This window comes from Pezoporus flaviventris, unplaced genomic scaffold, assembly GCF_033815535.1.
Source record: "Pezoporus flaviventris isolate CSIRO_AGI_PZ_B2104156 unplaced genomic scaffold, CSIRO_AGI_Pfla_v1 ptg000041l, whole genome shotgun sequence".
Classification (NCBI taxonomy): domain Eukaryota; kingdom Metazoa; phylum Chordata; class Aves; order Psittaciformes; family Psittacidae; genus Pezoporus; species Pezoporus flaviventris.
The window spans coordinates 10,521,119-10,535,846 of record NW_026892589.1 but is presented as its reverse complement, the minus strand read 5'-3'; the positions used below and the strand labels follow the sequence as shown (position 1 = coordinate 10,535,846).

Here is a 14,728-nt window from a genome sequence, read left to right as displayed (position 1 = left end):
ACTTGATGACCAATCTTGTCCCCTTTGAAGTCAATAACACGAGCTGTGTCAGGCCTAAAGGACAGGAGATCGAGAACACTGCTGTCTTGCTTGACTGAAATACGTGTGGAGTTCTGTAGAAAGATCTGTGAGACTTAGCAATTTGTTTGTCCCCTGGGATACCCCAAATGTGAAAGTGTCTGCTGCTTACAAAAAAGTGAATGTATAATTGCATGACCGGCTGATGAAATCAAAGCAAAATTGCTGGCAGCCTTCTTCCTGCCCTCCCTGTGTTTTTCTAGCATTAACATTCTAGCTTTGTCACCTTTGATCCAGGGGAAGATAAATCCTTCCTTTTTTTAAGGAGCAGAAACACTTTCCCTCAGCACATAGAATAATTGCCTCTGCTGTATATTATTCATATTCCTCTCTTTGTTCTTGTCATTTCTCTATATCCTTGGTGGTTGTACACCCTATAACTCTTAGGGGTTTTATCGAAGGCCTTTCAAAGAAGGAAGTGAATAGCTTAGGAGATGAGCAGAAGGTTGTGAAGGCATTACCTAGGCTGGCATACAGAATGTGCAAATCCGGTAACACCATCCTTTATGGCTGCTGAGCTTTCTGGTAGACAGGGGCCAGTGCTAAAACATCCTTTACAACAGGCGTTTTGTTACTATAACAAGACGAGACCTGTAGACCAAGTCTTTCCTCACCTGCTTCTAGAAGTATTTGGCAGAATGGCATAGAAATGGAGTGGAGGATCACTGCAACCCCACACTGCTTTTCTTTGATCTTTGGCCCCAAAAAAGAATGTGCAGCAACTGTGCAAGTCCTGAGCATCTGAAAGTTGTGAATCAGGTGCCCCAGATTAGCAGGGAGCAGCAGGAGGGTGAATTATGATACATATTAGTGCTCTTTATGTTCAGTGACTGCTGTTTGAACCGCTGTAATGTACTCATGACATTTCCAACCTTATCTCCAGATAAGACTCTTGTATCCAGAGATGGCTTTAGCTATAAACAAAATAGGTTGAAGAAGTTAAGACTCAGGTTCTGTAGCAGCACTGAAGTCTGATCACAGGGGATGCTCTGTGTGTATTCACCTATCCGTGCATGCGCTTGTTTACCCAGTGTTTCAGTTGGAATGTTATTAGTCTCATACAGTGTTGGGAGTAGCTGCTTCAGCATTTTCATCAGGCGAATCCTTTGCTGCTGCTGAAGCCTATGCAGTCCTAAATCAGGTGCTTGTGTTGTGCCCTGTCATATGCTATTTAGGTCTAGTGCGTTTCTGCTGCATCAAGCGGAAACAAAATGATTTTCATCCCTGCAGTCAGTAACTGGCTGCATTTGGATGAATTGAAATGACTTTTGGGGAGAGTCGTCGAGAGGAAAGGAAAAGAAAAAGACTCCCCAGGAGATGATAAAAGGAATGTGACTTATTCTGGTTTGTAATCCTCACCAACAGAAGGAATAAGCACAATGAGAGTTGCGAATGTATTGATCTATTTTATCTCGTGGGTGGTTTTTTGTGTTTGAAGTGTATAATGACCTTAATATCTGCATCCAGGAACACGCTGTTGCCCCTGGCTTTCACCGACAGCTGGTCTTCTTTTGATACATCCCAGAATCTTCCCGCTGATTCCTGCAATATGTCAAAGGAGCTCAGCAGTTTGTTGACCTCTCAAGACTTCGCTCTGTTCATTATGGCTTCAAGAGCAGGCTCAGTCTCTAAAGGGTCCTTAAAAGGTCCTTTTGAAATGGCTGATGATAGCCCAAGGGAATTGTTGTTGCCTGTGGGCATGTCCAACAATGGTGGTTGAGATAATATCAATGACCTAATCCAGGCCTGGGAAATTAAAGGTATAAAAACTTGGTCCTGCAACTGTACAGCAGTGAAGGGAAGGCTCCTGGTTTCTAATGCACAGACATCTGCCTGCTCACTCCTAAGGCAGCCCCACCTCCATGCAAAAACTTTTCAGCCTTTTGAAAAGGGCAAGGAGTTTCTTGTTTAAAAAAGTGTCAAGTCACACTTCATTTTGACTGCAGCTGTTATTCCCTTTCTTTCTTGAAAGTTTCTATAGGAAAGACCCTTTATTTGATAGGCTGTCATTAGTGTTAAAGATGGCTTTGACAGCCCTATGTGGGCAGAGGAGGAGAAGTTGGTTGAGATGCTCTGTGGCAGTAATTGCTGTTACAGTCAAATACTTGGAGTAAGACAAACCAGACAAAAGCAGAAGCAACTTCCAAATGAATTGCTGCCCTAGCTCTTGTACCTAATCCTTTAGTGTAACAGTCCTACAGCTGTTGAGGCTCATTTCTCTTACAGTCGATATTTATTCCTGGTTTCCTAGAACAGGAATTGGACACCACTTACCTAATGTGGAAAGACTTTAAGGGGCTCCCTTTGTTGAGGTGCATTAGTCAAGGCTGTTTAGATCCGGCCAAGACAAGTCAGCTTTCTGCCAGTTTATTCCAAAGCCAGAAACAAGGCATCCTGAAGGGGAGCAGGTAACTGAGAGAGGTGTAATCACAAGGTGGAGACATAGTTTCTTCAACAATGAACTGTTTAGGGGTTGAGAGAAATTACTTGTTTAACTCAGCAAATGCTTTTGGACATGAAAACTTCCCGCTCTAAAGAGGACCCCTCATTGTCTGAGTTTTTATCATCTGGCAGCATCAGATATCATCTGGCCATGAGTCCAGCTTATTGAAAACTGCATCATTTTTTGGCATTATTGTTTCTTTTGGAGAACAAAATAAAATAAAATGAAAGCCTTTGCACTATCATGTGGCATAACTGCAAACCGAGGTCAGACAAATGAGAAGCTGAAGATCTAGGACTGGATTCAGGGTGTCCTTTCAATCCTGCTAAGGACAGCAAGGGCATAGATGGGTTGGAATTAGAACTGGAACTCAGTGGTGACTCAGCTGGTTTAGTCACATTTCTAAATGAAAGAGGAAGGCGAAAATAGATGTGAGAGAAGTGAAAAAGGAGTATTACAAGAGGAGATGCAGAGGTATCAAAAGCCAAGAGAAAGCAAATGTGGAGGGACACATGGAAAAAAATCAAGTGGAGAAAAACAAGAAAACCCTGTGTCTGTGGACAAGTTGTATCTGTGGACAAGTGTATACATGTACATACAAGGTAAACCCACCAGGTTTTGAGGTATTTCTTAATAAACAGGAAATGATATCTGTGTCTCTATTCAGTCACTTCTGGACAAAATTACAAGTATTTGTTTAAATTACAAAAGAAGTGTCAGGAAGATGAGAGAGTTTTTTACATAACCCCAAGTCCCTGAGCCACATCCCAGCTGTAATTTGTTAGCTTTGCTTTCTCACTCCTGAGACACAGGAGGTTCCACGACGTGCCCTGCCTGCTGACAGTGCCCACCGGCTCCCGCAGGCCAGGTGGTGACCCCATGGAAACCCATGTGTGCTTCATGCATCTCATCCAAGGCCCTTGAGGTCAGCAGGAGTGGTTTTGCTGACTTACTGGAGTCTAGGGGGCTTCAGATCTCTACCTAAATCCACAAACTACCAGCAGCTGCCTCAGGGCACAAGGATTTGTGCTATTGCTGGGTACACTTAAAGCATGAAAGAGCCCAATTTGGAAGCTGTAGTACAGATCACTGCCAGCCTTTACTAGATTAAGACTCAATTCAAACATAAAAGCTAGCAGTTCTGTCTGCTGTATCCCCCTAGACCATCTTTGTAGCATTTCTATCACACTCTTGCATGCAGATTATGACACAAGGTGTGCTTGCTCTGAAACAAAGAATAGCAGCAGTGTTAATGTGCCTCAAAGTGACTAAATAAAAGTGTGAGGATTATGATGAGCAAAGCAAGAATCTTTACCAAACATTGGAGTCACAGTATGAGGGATATAAAGGACTCATGTTGCCATAATTCTTATTTTATTCTACAGTTATCTTTCTTAGCTGTCTTTCTGCTTTGTTGATTACAGTGTTGGCACTCCTCTGTGCTAAAACATTGCCCTGTTTGGTGCTTCTCCATACTTCAAAGACAGAGGGAGAGGAAGTTGGTCTAAATGAATGGAAGCACATGTTGTTACAGCACCCACAGGGTCAGCAAACTCCCAACTGCCTGGAAGGGGCTGTCTCCAGGAAAACTGTAACATGCTCCATCCTTGAGTCAACTTAAGTTAGACTAATTAGAGTACAACAGAGACAGTGCTGCATCTTTGGGATGAACCACCTGATAATCAGTCTTTTCTTTCATCGCTTGTACAAATACGTACTGTAGTATGTAACATTTGAAACAATTATTTGACTGAATGGCTTCTCTCTTTCTTGATGTTTTAATGACATTTGCCCCTTCCTTTTTCTAGCGATTGATCTCAGCAGTAGTATATTTCTGTAAGGGGAAAGGAAACACAACTCTCATATAGCAAAACTGTATTCATGACAGCTGCTGAGGGGGGAGTGTGGATGGGACTAAAACCACAAAGGGACTGCACAGGAAGATTGCTCAGAATGTTGCTTGGGGTCTAGGTAATAATCCTAATAACCACTGCAAACTAAGCGTTTCCCTCAGCACTGCTACTGCTCTGTCAGCTGGGGAATGTCACAAATATGCAGCTTAGAGGTTTCTTATTTTTAAGAATAGAAACTGCAAGTAGTAGGGAGTATAATCTCAAAGCATTTACTTATCTAAAAAGTGTCTCTGGTCCTATAAAATAGACCTGTGGAGGTGATCAGCTTGTATTCAGCATGTGTAGCTGAATCTACACTCTGGATTCACCCTGGTAGGTTTTTTGTTTACTCAACACCCATCACTGTCTCTCTCTTATGCGTCTTTCTGCAAGCATGTGTTGGTGTGAGACAGATGCTTATTCCAACTCTCTTCTCAACAGACAGCAAAGCAGACAGTGTAGTGTCTAGTTTCCTCATGTGAGGAATCTAGGAATGAGAGTACACTCAGATACTGATCTTGTAGCAAAGACTTATTGGGGACTTTATCTAGATGTGATTATGGATCAACTTCTTTCAATTCCTTGCAGAGTCCTTGAGATGGATCTTTGACTTGTACCTATTGGTTACTTTGATTTCAAATTACAAAAGGCTTAAAAAAAAGTATCTAAACCCTGCAAGACTTCATGTAAAATTGTAGGAGTTGGTGACAACTGCTGCGTCCAATGGAATTCTTGAAACTATGTTAAGAAAAGGAAGGTATAAGCTGAACTGAAGTTATTTGGCATGTGATTTTGGTGTTTGGTACCTTGAGACATCTTGTCTCCTATCTTGTAACTCTTCTGATAATTTGAGATCAATAGCAGTGGGTTTCTACTTGCTCTCTGTTCTGGCTAATTGCATTTATGGGGCCACTTAGGTGGGTTTGGCATCTAAGTGGCCCCATAAATGCAATTAGCCAGAGCAGAGGGCAAGTAGAGTTTCTGGTAGCCATTGCAAGAGCTATGTTTTGAGCTCCTATGAGCCTGTTTCAGGTTCAGATACTCAACCCAACCGGTAGATTTGAGAATCCCTTAGTAATATCTGGGCCAGAATGTGACTGTTTCTCTGAAAGCGGGATGAGCTGGAGTGAAATGCAATAGCAGCACTGTGATGAGTTCTGTGAACGTCAGGAGTTTACAGTGTTTATCTTTGCTGAAGGCAGAATGTTAGCAGGTTGTAAATTCAGATTAGGATTCCTCTCAGCTTGGAAGACAAATCCAGATTCTCTGTGTTGCGTAGTTCCCTCCTGCTTTTATTTATATATTTTTTAGTTTTTATTCCTCCTGCCTTTCTTGTAATCCCTTCGCTATTAACATTCAGTGCTTGGAGAAAGCAGCTTTGCCGTGAGATATATTAGGAGGTTAAAATTACTATCTCTGTGGCTTAAGTAATGGTATCCAAGCTTCACAGAAAACACCTCTCTTTCATTTTTTTTTCAAATACGTAATGGAATACCTGCCACCTCCAGAGGACGGTAATGCTCACAAAGAGTTAACCGCAGAAATCAGCCCAAACCAAACCGTCACTGGAACATCCTAAAGCACACTGGATTTCTTTTAAGGGGAAAACAAAACCCAGCTGACAGCATCCATCTTGTACCTTGCAGCTGAGCTCTTCAGAGCTTCCCAATGGATATGAAGCACCTATTCCATTGAAATGAAAGACAGCTGATTTTCCTAGGGTCTCAGGGAATTTCAGTTATGTAAGAAACACTACAAAAGAACAGCTCCTGTGCAGTTTTGAATCCCAGAATTCCTCACTGGCAATGGAAGGGAATTTATGTAATTTTGATGGACAGTAAAGTCACCAGAATATGCTGTTTTGGGGAAGCTGAATTCAGTCCAATTCAACTGACAGAGGAGGTTTCAGAACTACTGAAATCTGGCTCAGCTGCTCACAGAATTACACCTGTATTTCAGAAGCTTAAGTGTTCTGCTTTGGAGGTTTTTCAGGATTTGGTTTCTGCATTTTCAAAGGAAAATATTTCAATTTTTTTTTTGTTTTGACATGGAAATTTTTCATTGTTTCAAATAGATCAGCACGCTGAGAAGTGAAAGGAAAAGGGGAAAGAGTGAAGAGTAAGGACAGAATACCTAGAGATGAGCTGTTTGGACATTTTGAAGGGGGTTTATCCTTTTTTGCAAAAGCTGTTTCCTAAAGGCCTTTTCTGGATACTCCATGAGAAAGAAAATGCCTGAAGGCGAAAAGTGTGCTCTGAAGAGCAAGATCTCCACTTTTGCTAATGGTTAGCCCATGTTGTAAATCTAGAAATCAAAGAAAACAAAAGTCTTGCATGGATGGCCCTTTGGACTGACCTTCTTAATGGGAACCAAATCTGAAATACTACTATCAGCAGTGATTTATTACCTAATAAAGTTAGTACCTGAATTCCCCCATTGAGACAGAGCTCTCTTTTGCTGCTTACCTGTGCATATGGCTTGTAAATGAAAACCTCTGCAGCAATGAGGTGGCCACATAACACACTGGTGGAAATCTGCTTGCTAGAGTAGGACAGAGGCAAACAGGGCTCCGAGGGCATGTACAGAGTCACGCTGATACTTGATCCCCCATATTCCCTAAGCAGACCCATAGCTGCTTAATCACACTTACCCCGTCCATGTATTTTGCAAATTAAAGGAGCATATTTGAAAGGTCAGCATGGTTAGCCAGGTCATATTCTACCGTGCTGCTTTTGGCTTCTCAACTAAAGCCAGCAATGAGGCTTCTAATGAGCATTGTTTTGCCAGGCAGACGTCTGCCCTGTTCCTTCAGAGCTGCGCTGAGATCTATCAACTCGTTTCACATAGGAAGATGAAAGGAAAAAGATTTACTTAATAAAACAAATCTTGCTTAATTGCTGTGGTTAGTCTCCTGCCTGGATTTTATGGGTTCCTGCAGCTGGCTTTAATCTCCTGATTTACTCAGGGAACAAAGAAGGAAAGAAGCGAACTTAAATCATGGCAGGAAGAAGCTGAAATTTTTTTGGCAGAACTCGGGAAGGTTGGAGGCTTACTGTAAAGTGCAGCCCAGAAACCAGCCACCAGGAGAGCCTGCCTGGGTTTGGGAGATACAGTGATATCTTACAACGTGACCTTTACAGTCAGTAATGTCAAGGTCTTCTACAAGTCTGGGCAACTAAGGGAGGATTAGCAAAGAGTTACAAGAAACATTGAGGCTGCAGAGAAGACTGACCAAAAGGGGTCAGTATTTGTTAAGTTGAAAAACCAACTTGACAAATGTAAACAGACAAGGATTTACATTTGGAAATGCAGAGGATTTCGCATCCTTTCCCTTGCCCTGCATGGTGAGAGACATCATGCCCACACTCGGCTTGCGTGATCCGGGGACTACCTCACGGAGGAGCCGATCCCCTGGTGAGACTGAGCCCACATCTGTCTCCAATATTTACATTTTGAATGCTTCCTAAATGAAAGTCTTCCAGCACAGCAGCTTGGACAACAGATGTGAGCTGAAGAGCCTGTCTGTGTAAAGCAGTGGTCACTGATCTAAAACCAGACTGCTCTCAGATCAAAGTCCAGTCTGCTGACAATAGCATGGCATTTATGAGGAGCACAGAAGATGCAGAGCTCAGTATCGGCCTCTGAAAACAGTCTTACAGGAAACAGAAGGTTTAGTGTCTGAAAAACTATTCCAGATATTATGGAGCTCACTGATTATAGGAATTTAGTATTGATTTAGCTTTTTATTCTTTAATGCAGCTTTGTCTACCCACACAGCTATGTAGGTTTGACAATACTGCTAACCCCACATAGGAGGTACCTGCTGCTGCTGCTGAAGATCCTCCTTCTGTCCCTCACTTTGTGCTTCTGTGCTTCCCTGGCACTGCCGTTGCTGCTTATTTGATCTTCTGTGAGCCATCAAGGAAGCTAAATCATTCACTGATTAATGCTACCAACTTAGCTGGCCAGTGAGTCAGCTGGTATTAGTGCCAGGCTAAAGGGAATGAGGGAGCCAGGGGCTCCTAATCAGCCTCAGGTGGTGTTAGCTTACCTGTAGCTTCAGATTCTTTCTTTGCTGGTGGATTACTTACCTGTATCACAGCACACCCAGGCAATGCAGCCCTGCTTGGATCAGTGCTTTGAGGATGACTTTCTGTAGAATAAGAGAGGTGATTCTCTCTAGGCTTAGCATACATCAGCAAAATCATAGAGCATGTGAAGAACTGTGTGGAGTCCTCAGCAGTCTGCCCCCTCTCTAGCACTGCTGCAGGTAGCAGCAGCCTTCCATGGCCATAGCAGTTTTGCAAGATTAAGATTTAAATTTAAATAGGAAACTATAACTTGAGCTCCTGAACTCATAAATCACATCTCCACCTCTGGCTGTTGTTGATTCAATTGCATTTCAGCTACTGTCTTTATCAGCTATATAGTATTATGTTTAAATACTGCTGAGATTTCTTGTAATTTGAGGACGGTGAAATGGAACAGCTAGATTTTCATCTGTACTTGATCAGAATGTATTCATTAGAAGCATCATTTCTGCGTTTAACATGTTAGGAAGATAAGGTGCTAAGTGGAAATCTTTGTATACAACTGAAAGCTTCAATTTGCAAATGAAATATTTGCTTGAAAGTTGCACATTTACACAAATGCGTTTGCTGTGAGTGCTGTGAGATTGTGTAATTAAAGGTTTTTGCTTGTTGAAAAAAAAATCAGTAATGATTTCTAGGTGTGCTGCTAGAGACACTTTCTGTAATGTCTTTGAGGTGCTGCTTGTTCTGCATGCCAGCACAATGTTTTAATTCTCCATTTGAGAGTTTTATAGAGACAGTTATTTGGAGACAAAGCTGTGGCAGAGACTTCCTGTGTTATGAATTAATGACCTTAGAAGTTCAAGCAAGAAAGTCTCACTGATCTGGCTAGCATGTGTTCATAAAGCTTCAAAACCCTGTTCAGATGGAGTCCTCTATCTAGTGTGGAGTTGAAGCTGACCTCTGGCATTCTGTGCCGTTCTTAATGACAGTCTCTCCTTCATCTTCCCATTGCAAGGTCTGCTTTTGTCAGAAGATCAAAAACTGTGCTTAACTTTCAGCACATAGACAATCAATCAAACTCAAATAAATGAGCTGCTGCCCTTAGGTTTTGTGCATATGTAGGTAACTTTCTTAGCAGGATTCATAGATGGGTTTTGTTACTGCGCCGTGGACCTGAGGCTGTGATTTAGTTACTAGTACCATGGAGTGCACATAGCTCAAGGGACAGAGGCAATTTAGGGACACCCACAGAAAATATTTGAGTCCACTTTGGGTTCAAGTCCAGGCTGACAAGTTAGAGCCAGTGGGTACTTGCAGGTTGTAGAGCTGTGCAGCAAAGCATTTGTGCAAGGCCAACCATCTACTCGTGAGTAAGCAGGCATGGCAAAGGGGAAAAAAATCCAGTTGGAGTGGGGAACCACACACTAAGGAAACCTGGAGCACTTCAGCTGTTTGTCATCTCCATTTATTGTCTCCATACCTGCCTCCCTTAAGCAAACATGGTAAATGTATATATACTGCCTTGATTAGGTGGCTGTCAAGTAATTTGGCCTCCAGGTCCTCAGCTCCGGGTTTACTGAGATAATGTAACTTGCAGATTTTTATGTATGAAGTTGGCACTATTGATTTAAAAAATTAATATTTAATCACAAGCATACAGCAAGGTCAACAAATCTTGGTAAAGAATTAAATAGACTTTTCCTTGCTAGCACTCAAGCACCAAGTAAATAAAAATTTAAGTGAAAACATTTGTACCATGTGTGTGCAGACTGCATTTAAAAATGTATGGGGCTCAGTACTGACTTAATTCTAATTCATCCATTGACCTTGTTATGTAAAACTCAACGCCCTTTTAAGAGGGAGAGTTGCAAATTGTGCTTCTGCATATTTATATAGGAAGTTCAATCTTCTGGGTGTTCATACCCTAATTCCAGTGCTAAGTGCAATCACAACATTGATTTTTCTCGCTAAACATAGCCTACTTTACTCTGGGATGAAGGGATTTTTTTCCTTTTAATGGGCTTTATATAATGGCATATGTGAAAACCACTCAACTTAATGCCCCATAGTGTAGTTAATTAACAAAATGGCATTGTACCCATGGTCTTTCATCCTCTGGCAGTGTATTTTACCACTAACCTTGGCTATACAAAATGTCTGTCCTAATTAACAGGAGCCCAGGTATTGACTATGTCAACCTACATGGTGAAAGAGCAGTTTGCAGCTGCTGGCAAAGTTGTAATTCTGTTGAACATCCAAACATGAGGAACCTCATTTTGACTGATGTTGTGACATTTCAGAGCCCTTCTCAAGTAACCACTGAACACAGTGCTTAAATGATCAGTTTTTACTTCTCTCCAGTATAGCCTAACATACATGCAAATATCTCCTAAAATACGTACTACCAAAACCATACTGATGGATTTATACAGATTCCAAGATTGGTGGTACTGTTTCCTTATTACTCAGATGTTTATTTATTGTTCATTTATTTGAACTGTAATATGCAGGAAAACTTACTGGAACTTAAAGCTTTAATGAACCTTCAATAATGGATTTGGTTCTCCTTTTACTTTTTCTGTTTTCATTTCTGAGTAATTCAACTGAAAGCATTAGAGAGGCATCAGGTTTGTGCTGGTTTTACTGGAGCAAGACAGTAATCTGTGAAGCTCCATGATATTTCCTGTTACAAATGAGAGAATTAAGCGCTTACACTTTAATACGGAGAAAAAAAAAAGTTTTCTTTTTCAGTGCCTTTCACTAATTGTGTTTTGTCTCGCTGTTGGAAAACTGCAACAAGAAGACAAATACTCTCAACCATTCATGACTATATTTTAAATGTGTTTTAGTGTCTAAAGAAGCAAAAAGACTGGTTTTTTTCAAGGAACTTAGGTGCTGAGTGCTCATAAATGTCAAGAAGATACCAACATCTAACAGAATGATGATATTTACTCAATATCTAACATTTTGTGTTGCATAAGTACTTCTTAAAAATACAGTTTTTCACCATGCTTTAGCGTTTTTGCTATGGGGAAGCCAGTTCCTGCTGGGTAGAGGCCATGATAACCGTACTCTGACAGTATGAAGTTAAGAAGCCGTTTGCCTTCACCATCCAAGGCTGAGGCCAAGCTACTCACAGAGCCATGTGCTCCTAACTGTCATCCCTCTCATACTCATGGTCCTGTGTAACTGGTGGGTTGGTGGGATTTTGTCCCTCAGTGTCTTTTGAAGAGCAAAGCTGTAGAAGTATCTCCCTTATTCCTGATACTTTGTAATAGAACTGAAGATCAGCAGTTAAGTGTTCTGCACCCAAATAACTTCTTTGCTGGGAGATCTTTATACAAATGCTCCTTAATAAAGGAAGTGCTCTGTAATTAATCCTCCATTCAGTTACTGCTGAGGTCGTTAGCAATATTAGCATCACTAGATAATGCCTGATAACTTTTCCAGAGACTTAACAAGTAACAGTGTCAGAAATTTGTATCCTATAAGAACATCTCCAAGTTACAAAGTCTTGTCTTAACCAACAGCTGTATTCTCTCTAGGCTGGAGATTTCAAATGGAAATTGCCTTCCAAATCCCAAAGGGAATTGCCAGGCAGAAGAGCAACAACCTGTGCACTGATATCCAGAAGGATATCATATGGGATAAAAATGGGTTATTTAAAAATCTGCAGTGAAGTATTCCTCTGTGCAGTGATGGAGCACAAGTTTGTCTTGATACAGATGAACAGAACCTTCCTGAGTCTTCTGTGTTGGGATGGGTTTCTCTTTGGAAGAACTTAGCGCCAGAGTAGAGAAAAGAACCTTGAGTCAGAAGATCATGGTCCTGAATGACTCTCTTGTAAACTTTTTCCAACTGCTGTTTCCAACAGGGCAAAGGTGAAGAAAGGTGTAAACGTTCTCAGTGCAAAGACAAGTGACCCCCGGCAGTGGGACGTGAAACAAGAGGTGGGGAATGGTGGAAAGCATTCGACCACAACAGTAATTTGTCAAAGGATAGCACCAAGTTCAAGGAACAGGTACGAAACCTCATATTCTCGGCACATTAAGCTCATTTATATCCATGGTACCATTCATTGGTTGAAAGACTTAGGGCTCAGATTACCACTACTCATAGCCATTAAAGCTGTAGCCTGGAAATCTGGAGACACTTATGCTAACTATGGTACCATCTGCTGATCTATAACAGGGCATCTCAATTTCCAGGTAATAAAATTCATCAGTTTAAATTAAAAAATGAATAGAATAGGCCTACCTTGGAAGGAGGGACCGGGGGAGTGTCATTTGGTGTGAGTATGGATAGCCTTAATTTTAAAAGCTTTTACTGAACATTATTTTTTTGGCTTGATAGTTTTGACCTTGTTTCTCTGCGCATATCACAACCTCTGTGGTTGGTTCATCAAGCAAGCAATGAATTCTTCTACAATGAACCACTCCAACTTTCAAGCATTGGTACAGGATAATTCAAACCTTTCAGTATTTAGTGTCTTCCATGTAACGCAAAAGAATCCCCTTTTGCAAATGGTTACTTCTTGCAGAAATGGAGGTTCCTTTGCTAAGCCGTATGCTGGTAACTGTCAGAGGCAAAGCATGGTATAAACTGGCCTGCCAGTGCCTGCTTTCCTGTTTCACGTTTTACTGCGATTTGGTCTGGTTCTTCCCAGACATAAAAGCAGTGCTTTTTGGTAAGTATTGTCTTCCACAGCACATACTAAAATTGTATATTGCTGCTGTCAGTGGAAATTGTTTTGCTCTTGCTGGGGATCATCTTAACAAATTCTCACAACACTGCTGTATGTTAGTCCACACAGAGTGCTTTCATGGCACAGATCTGACCAGTGCTTCCCTTATTATTAGCCTCACACCCAGGCTTATTGAAGAGTATCATAAAATCTTTGGTGGATGCTGGGTTGGTTATCGCTTTCCCATTCAGCTGCTTTGTACAGTCTTCAGGCACAGAAAACCTGAGCAGATTTTAATATTTGTATTCTGTGCCCAATCAGAGTGCCTGGGAAATATTAGACTCCTGTAAAGTACAGAGATTCCTCCTGTCATAAGCAGCTCACTGATTCACCATATTTACACTGGATGTCATTGCAGTTAGTGAGATTTTCAGTGGAGAGTTGGGGGTGGGTACTGGTTTTGCATGGAAAGGTTTTGGTGGCAGTGGAGTGTGGTGGGGCACTTCTGAGAGATTGCTAGAAGCTTCCCCCATGTCTGATAGAGCCATTGCCAGCCAGCTCCAGGACAGACACAACACTGACCAAGGCTTGAGCCCATCACTGGTTGTGGTAGCACCTCTGGAATAAGGTATTTAAGAAGGAGCAGGGGGAAATGCAGAGAGGGGGGTGAGAATATGTGAGAGGAGCAACTCTGCAGACACAAAGGTCAGTGAAGAAGGAGGTGCTCCAGGCAGCAGAGCAGATTCCCCTGCAGCCTGTGGTGCAGACTATGGGTGAGGCAGGCTGTCCTCCTGCAGCCCATGAAGGTCCATGGTGGAGCAGATACCCATTTGCAGCCTGAGGAGGACCCCATGCCAGAGCAAGGGATGCCCAAATGAGGCTGTGACACCATGGGAAGCCCATGCTGGAGCAGCCTCCTAGCAGGACCTGTGGCCCTATGCAGACAGAAACCATCGCTGGAGCGGGTTTGCTGCAGGACTTGGACGCTGCAGAAGATCCACACTGGTGCAGTCTGTTCCTGAAGGACTGTACCCTGTGGAAATGGAAAGGAAAAATACATTGTTTAAACCTGCCAGAAATAAAAAAAAAAAACAGTTTGAAAGGGAGGACATAGCTTTAGAACAGCATGGAATTCTTGAGTGTATTTGCAACTGCGGAACTATAATAGTCAGGTTATCAAACCCCAAATTAAATCTTCTCAATCAAATTTGCATAAAGTCTAATTAAGCCATAAAAATATTTTTAGTACTAATTACAGGAATAAAAGTCAATGTTTCAATGCTTCTTTCATTTGTGTATGTAAATAGTTTCTGTCTTCTGAAAGCATGACGAACCTAGGCTTAATGAAACGTCTATGTACAAGGAAGAGCTGGATAGGGAAACCTGGGCATGTGTGTACTGAGATCTCAGTGGGAAAGCATAGATGTTGTGGGCATACAGTTACTGAGATTCTAAGTGTCACTTGGAAGCCCTCTATGCAGAGCACAAATATTCTATTAAGCTAATTTAATTTAGTTGAGAATTGCAGGTCCCTAATGGGATCTTTCTGTGCTGCCACCAGCTTTTTCAGGCTGGTTTAGCAGTGCAGTTCATTTGG

At 41.8% G+C, this 14,728-nt stretch overlaps 1 protein-coding gene across 3 annotated transcripts in view; it reads left to right on the top strand.

Annotated features, from left to right (window-relative positions):
- The window catches only part of LOC133275891 (transmembrane protein 132C-like), a 204,745-nt gene that overhangs the window by 100,161 nt on the left and 89,856 nt on the right, over positions 1-14,728 (top strand). For 2 of the 3 annotated variants that reach the window (XM_061466167.1, XM_061466168.1), the window contains exon 3: positions 12,322-12,468. In XM_061466167.1, coding sequence (XP_061322151.1) covers positions 12,322-12,468 — 147 coding nt within the window. Of the gene's footprint in view, positions 1-7,752; positions 7,828-12,321; positions 12,469-14,728 lie in introns of those variants that run through there. The other variant, XM_061466169.1, reaches the window with a different exon arrangement.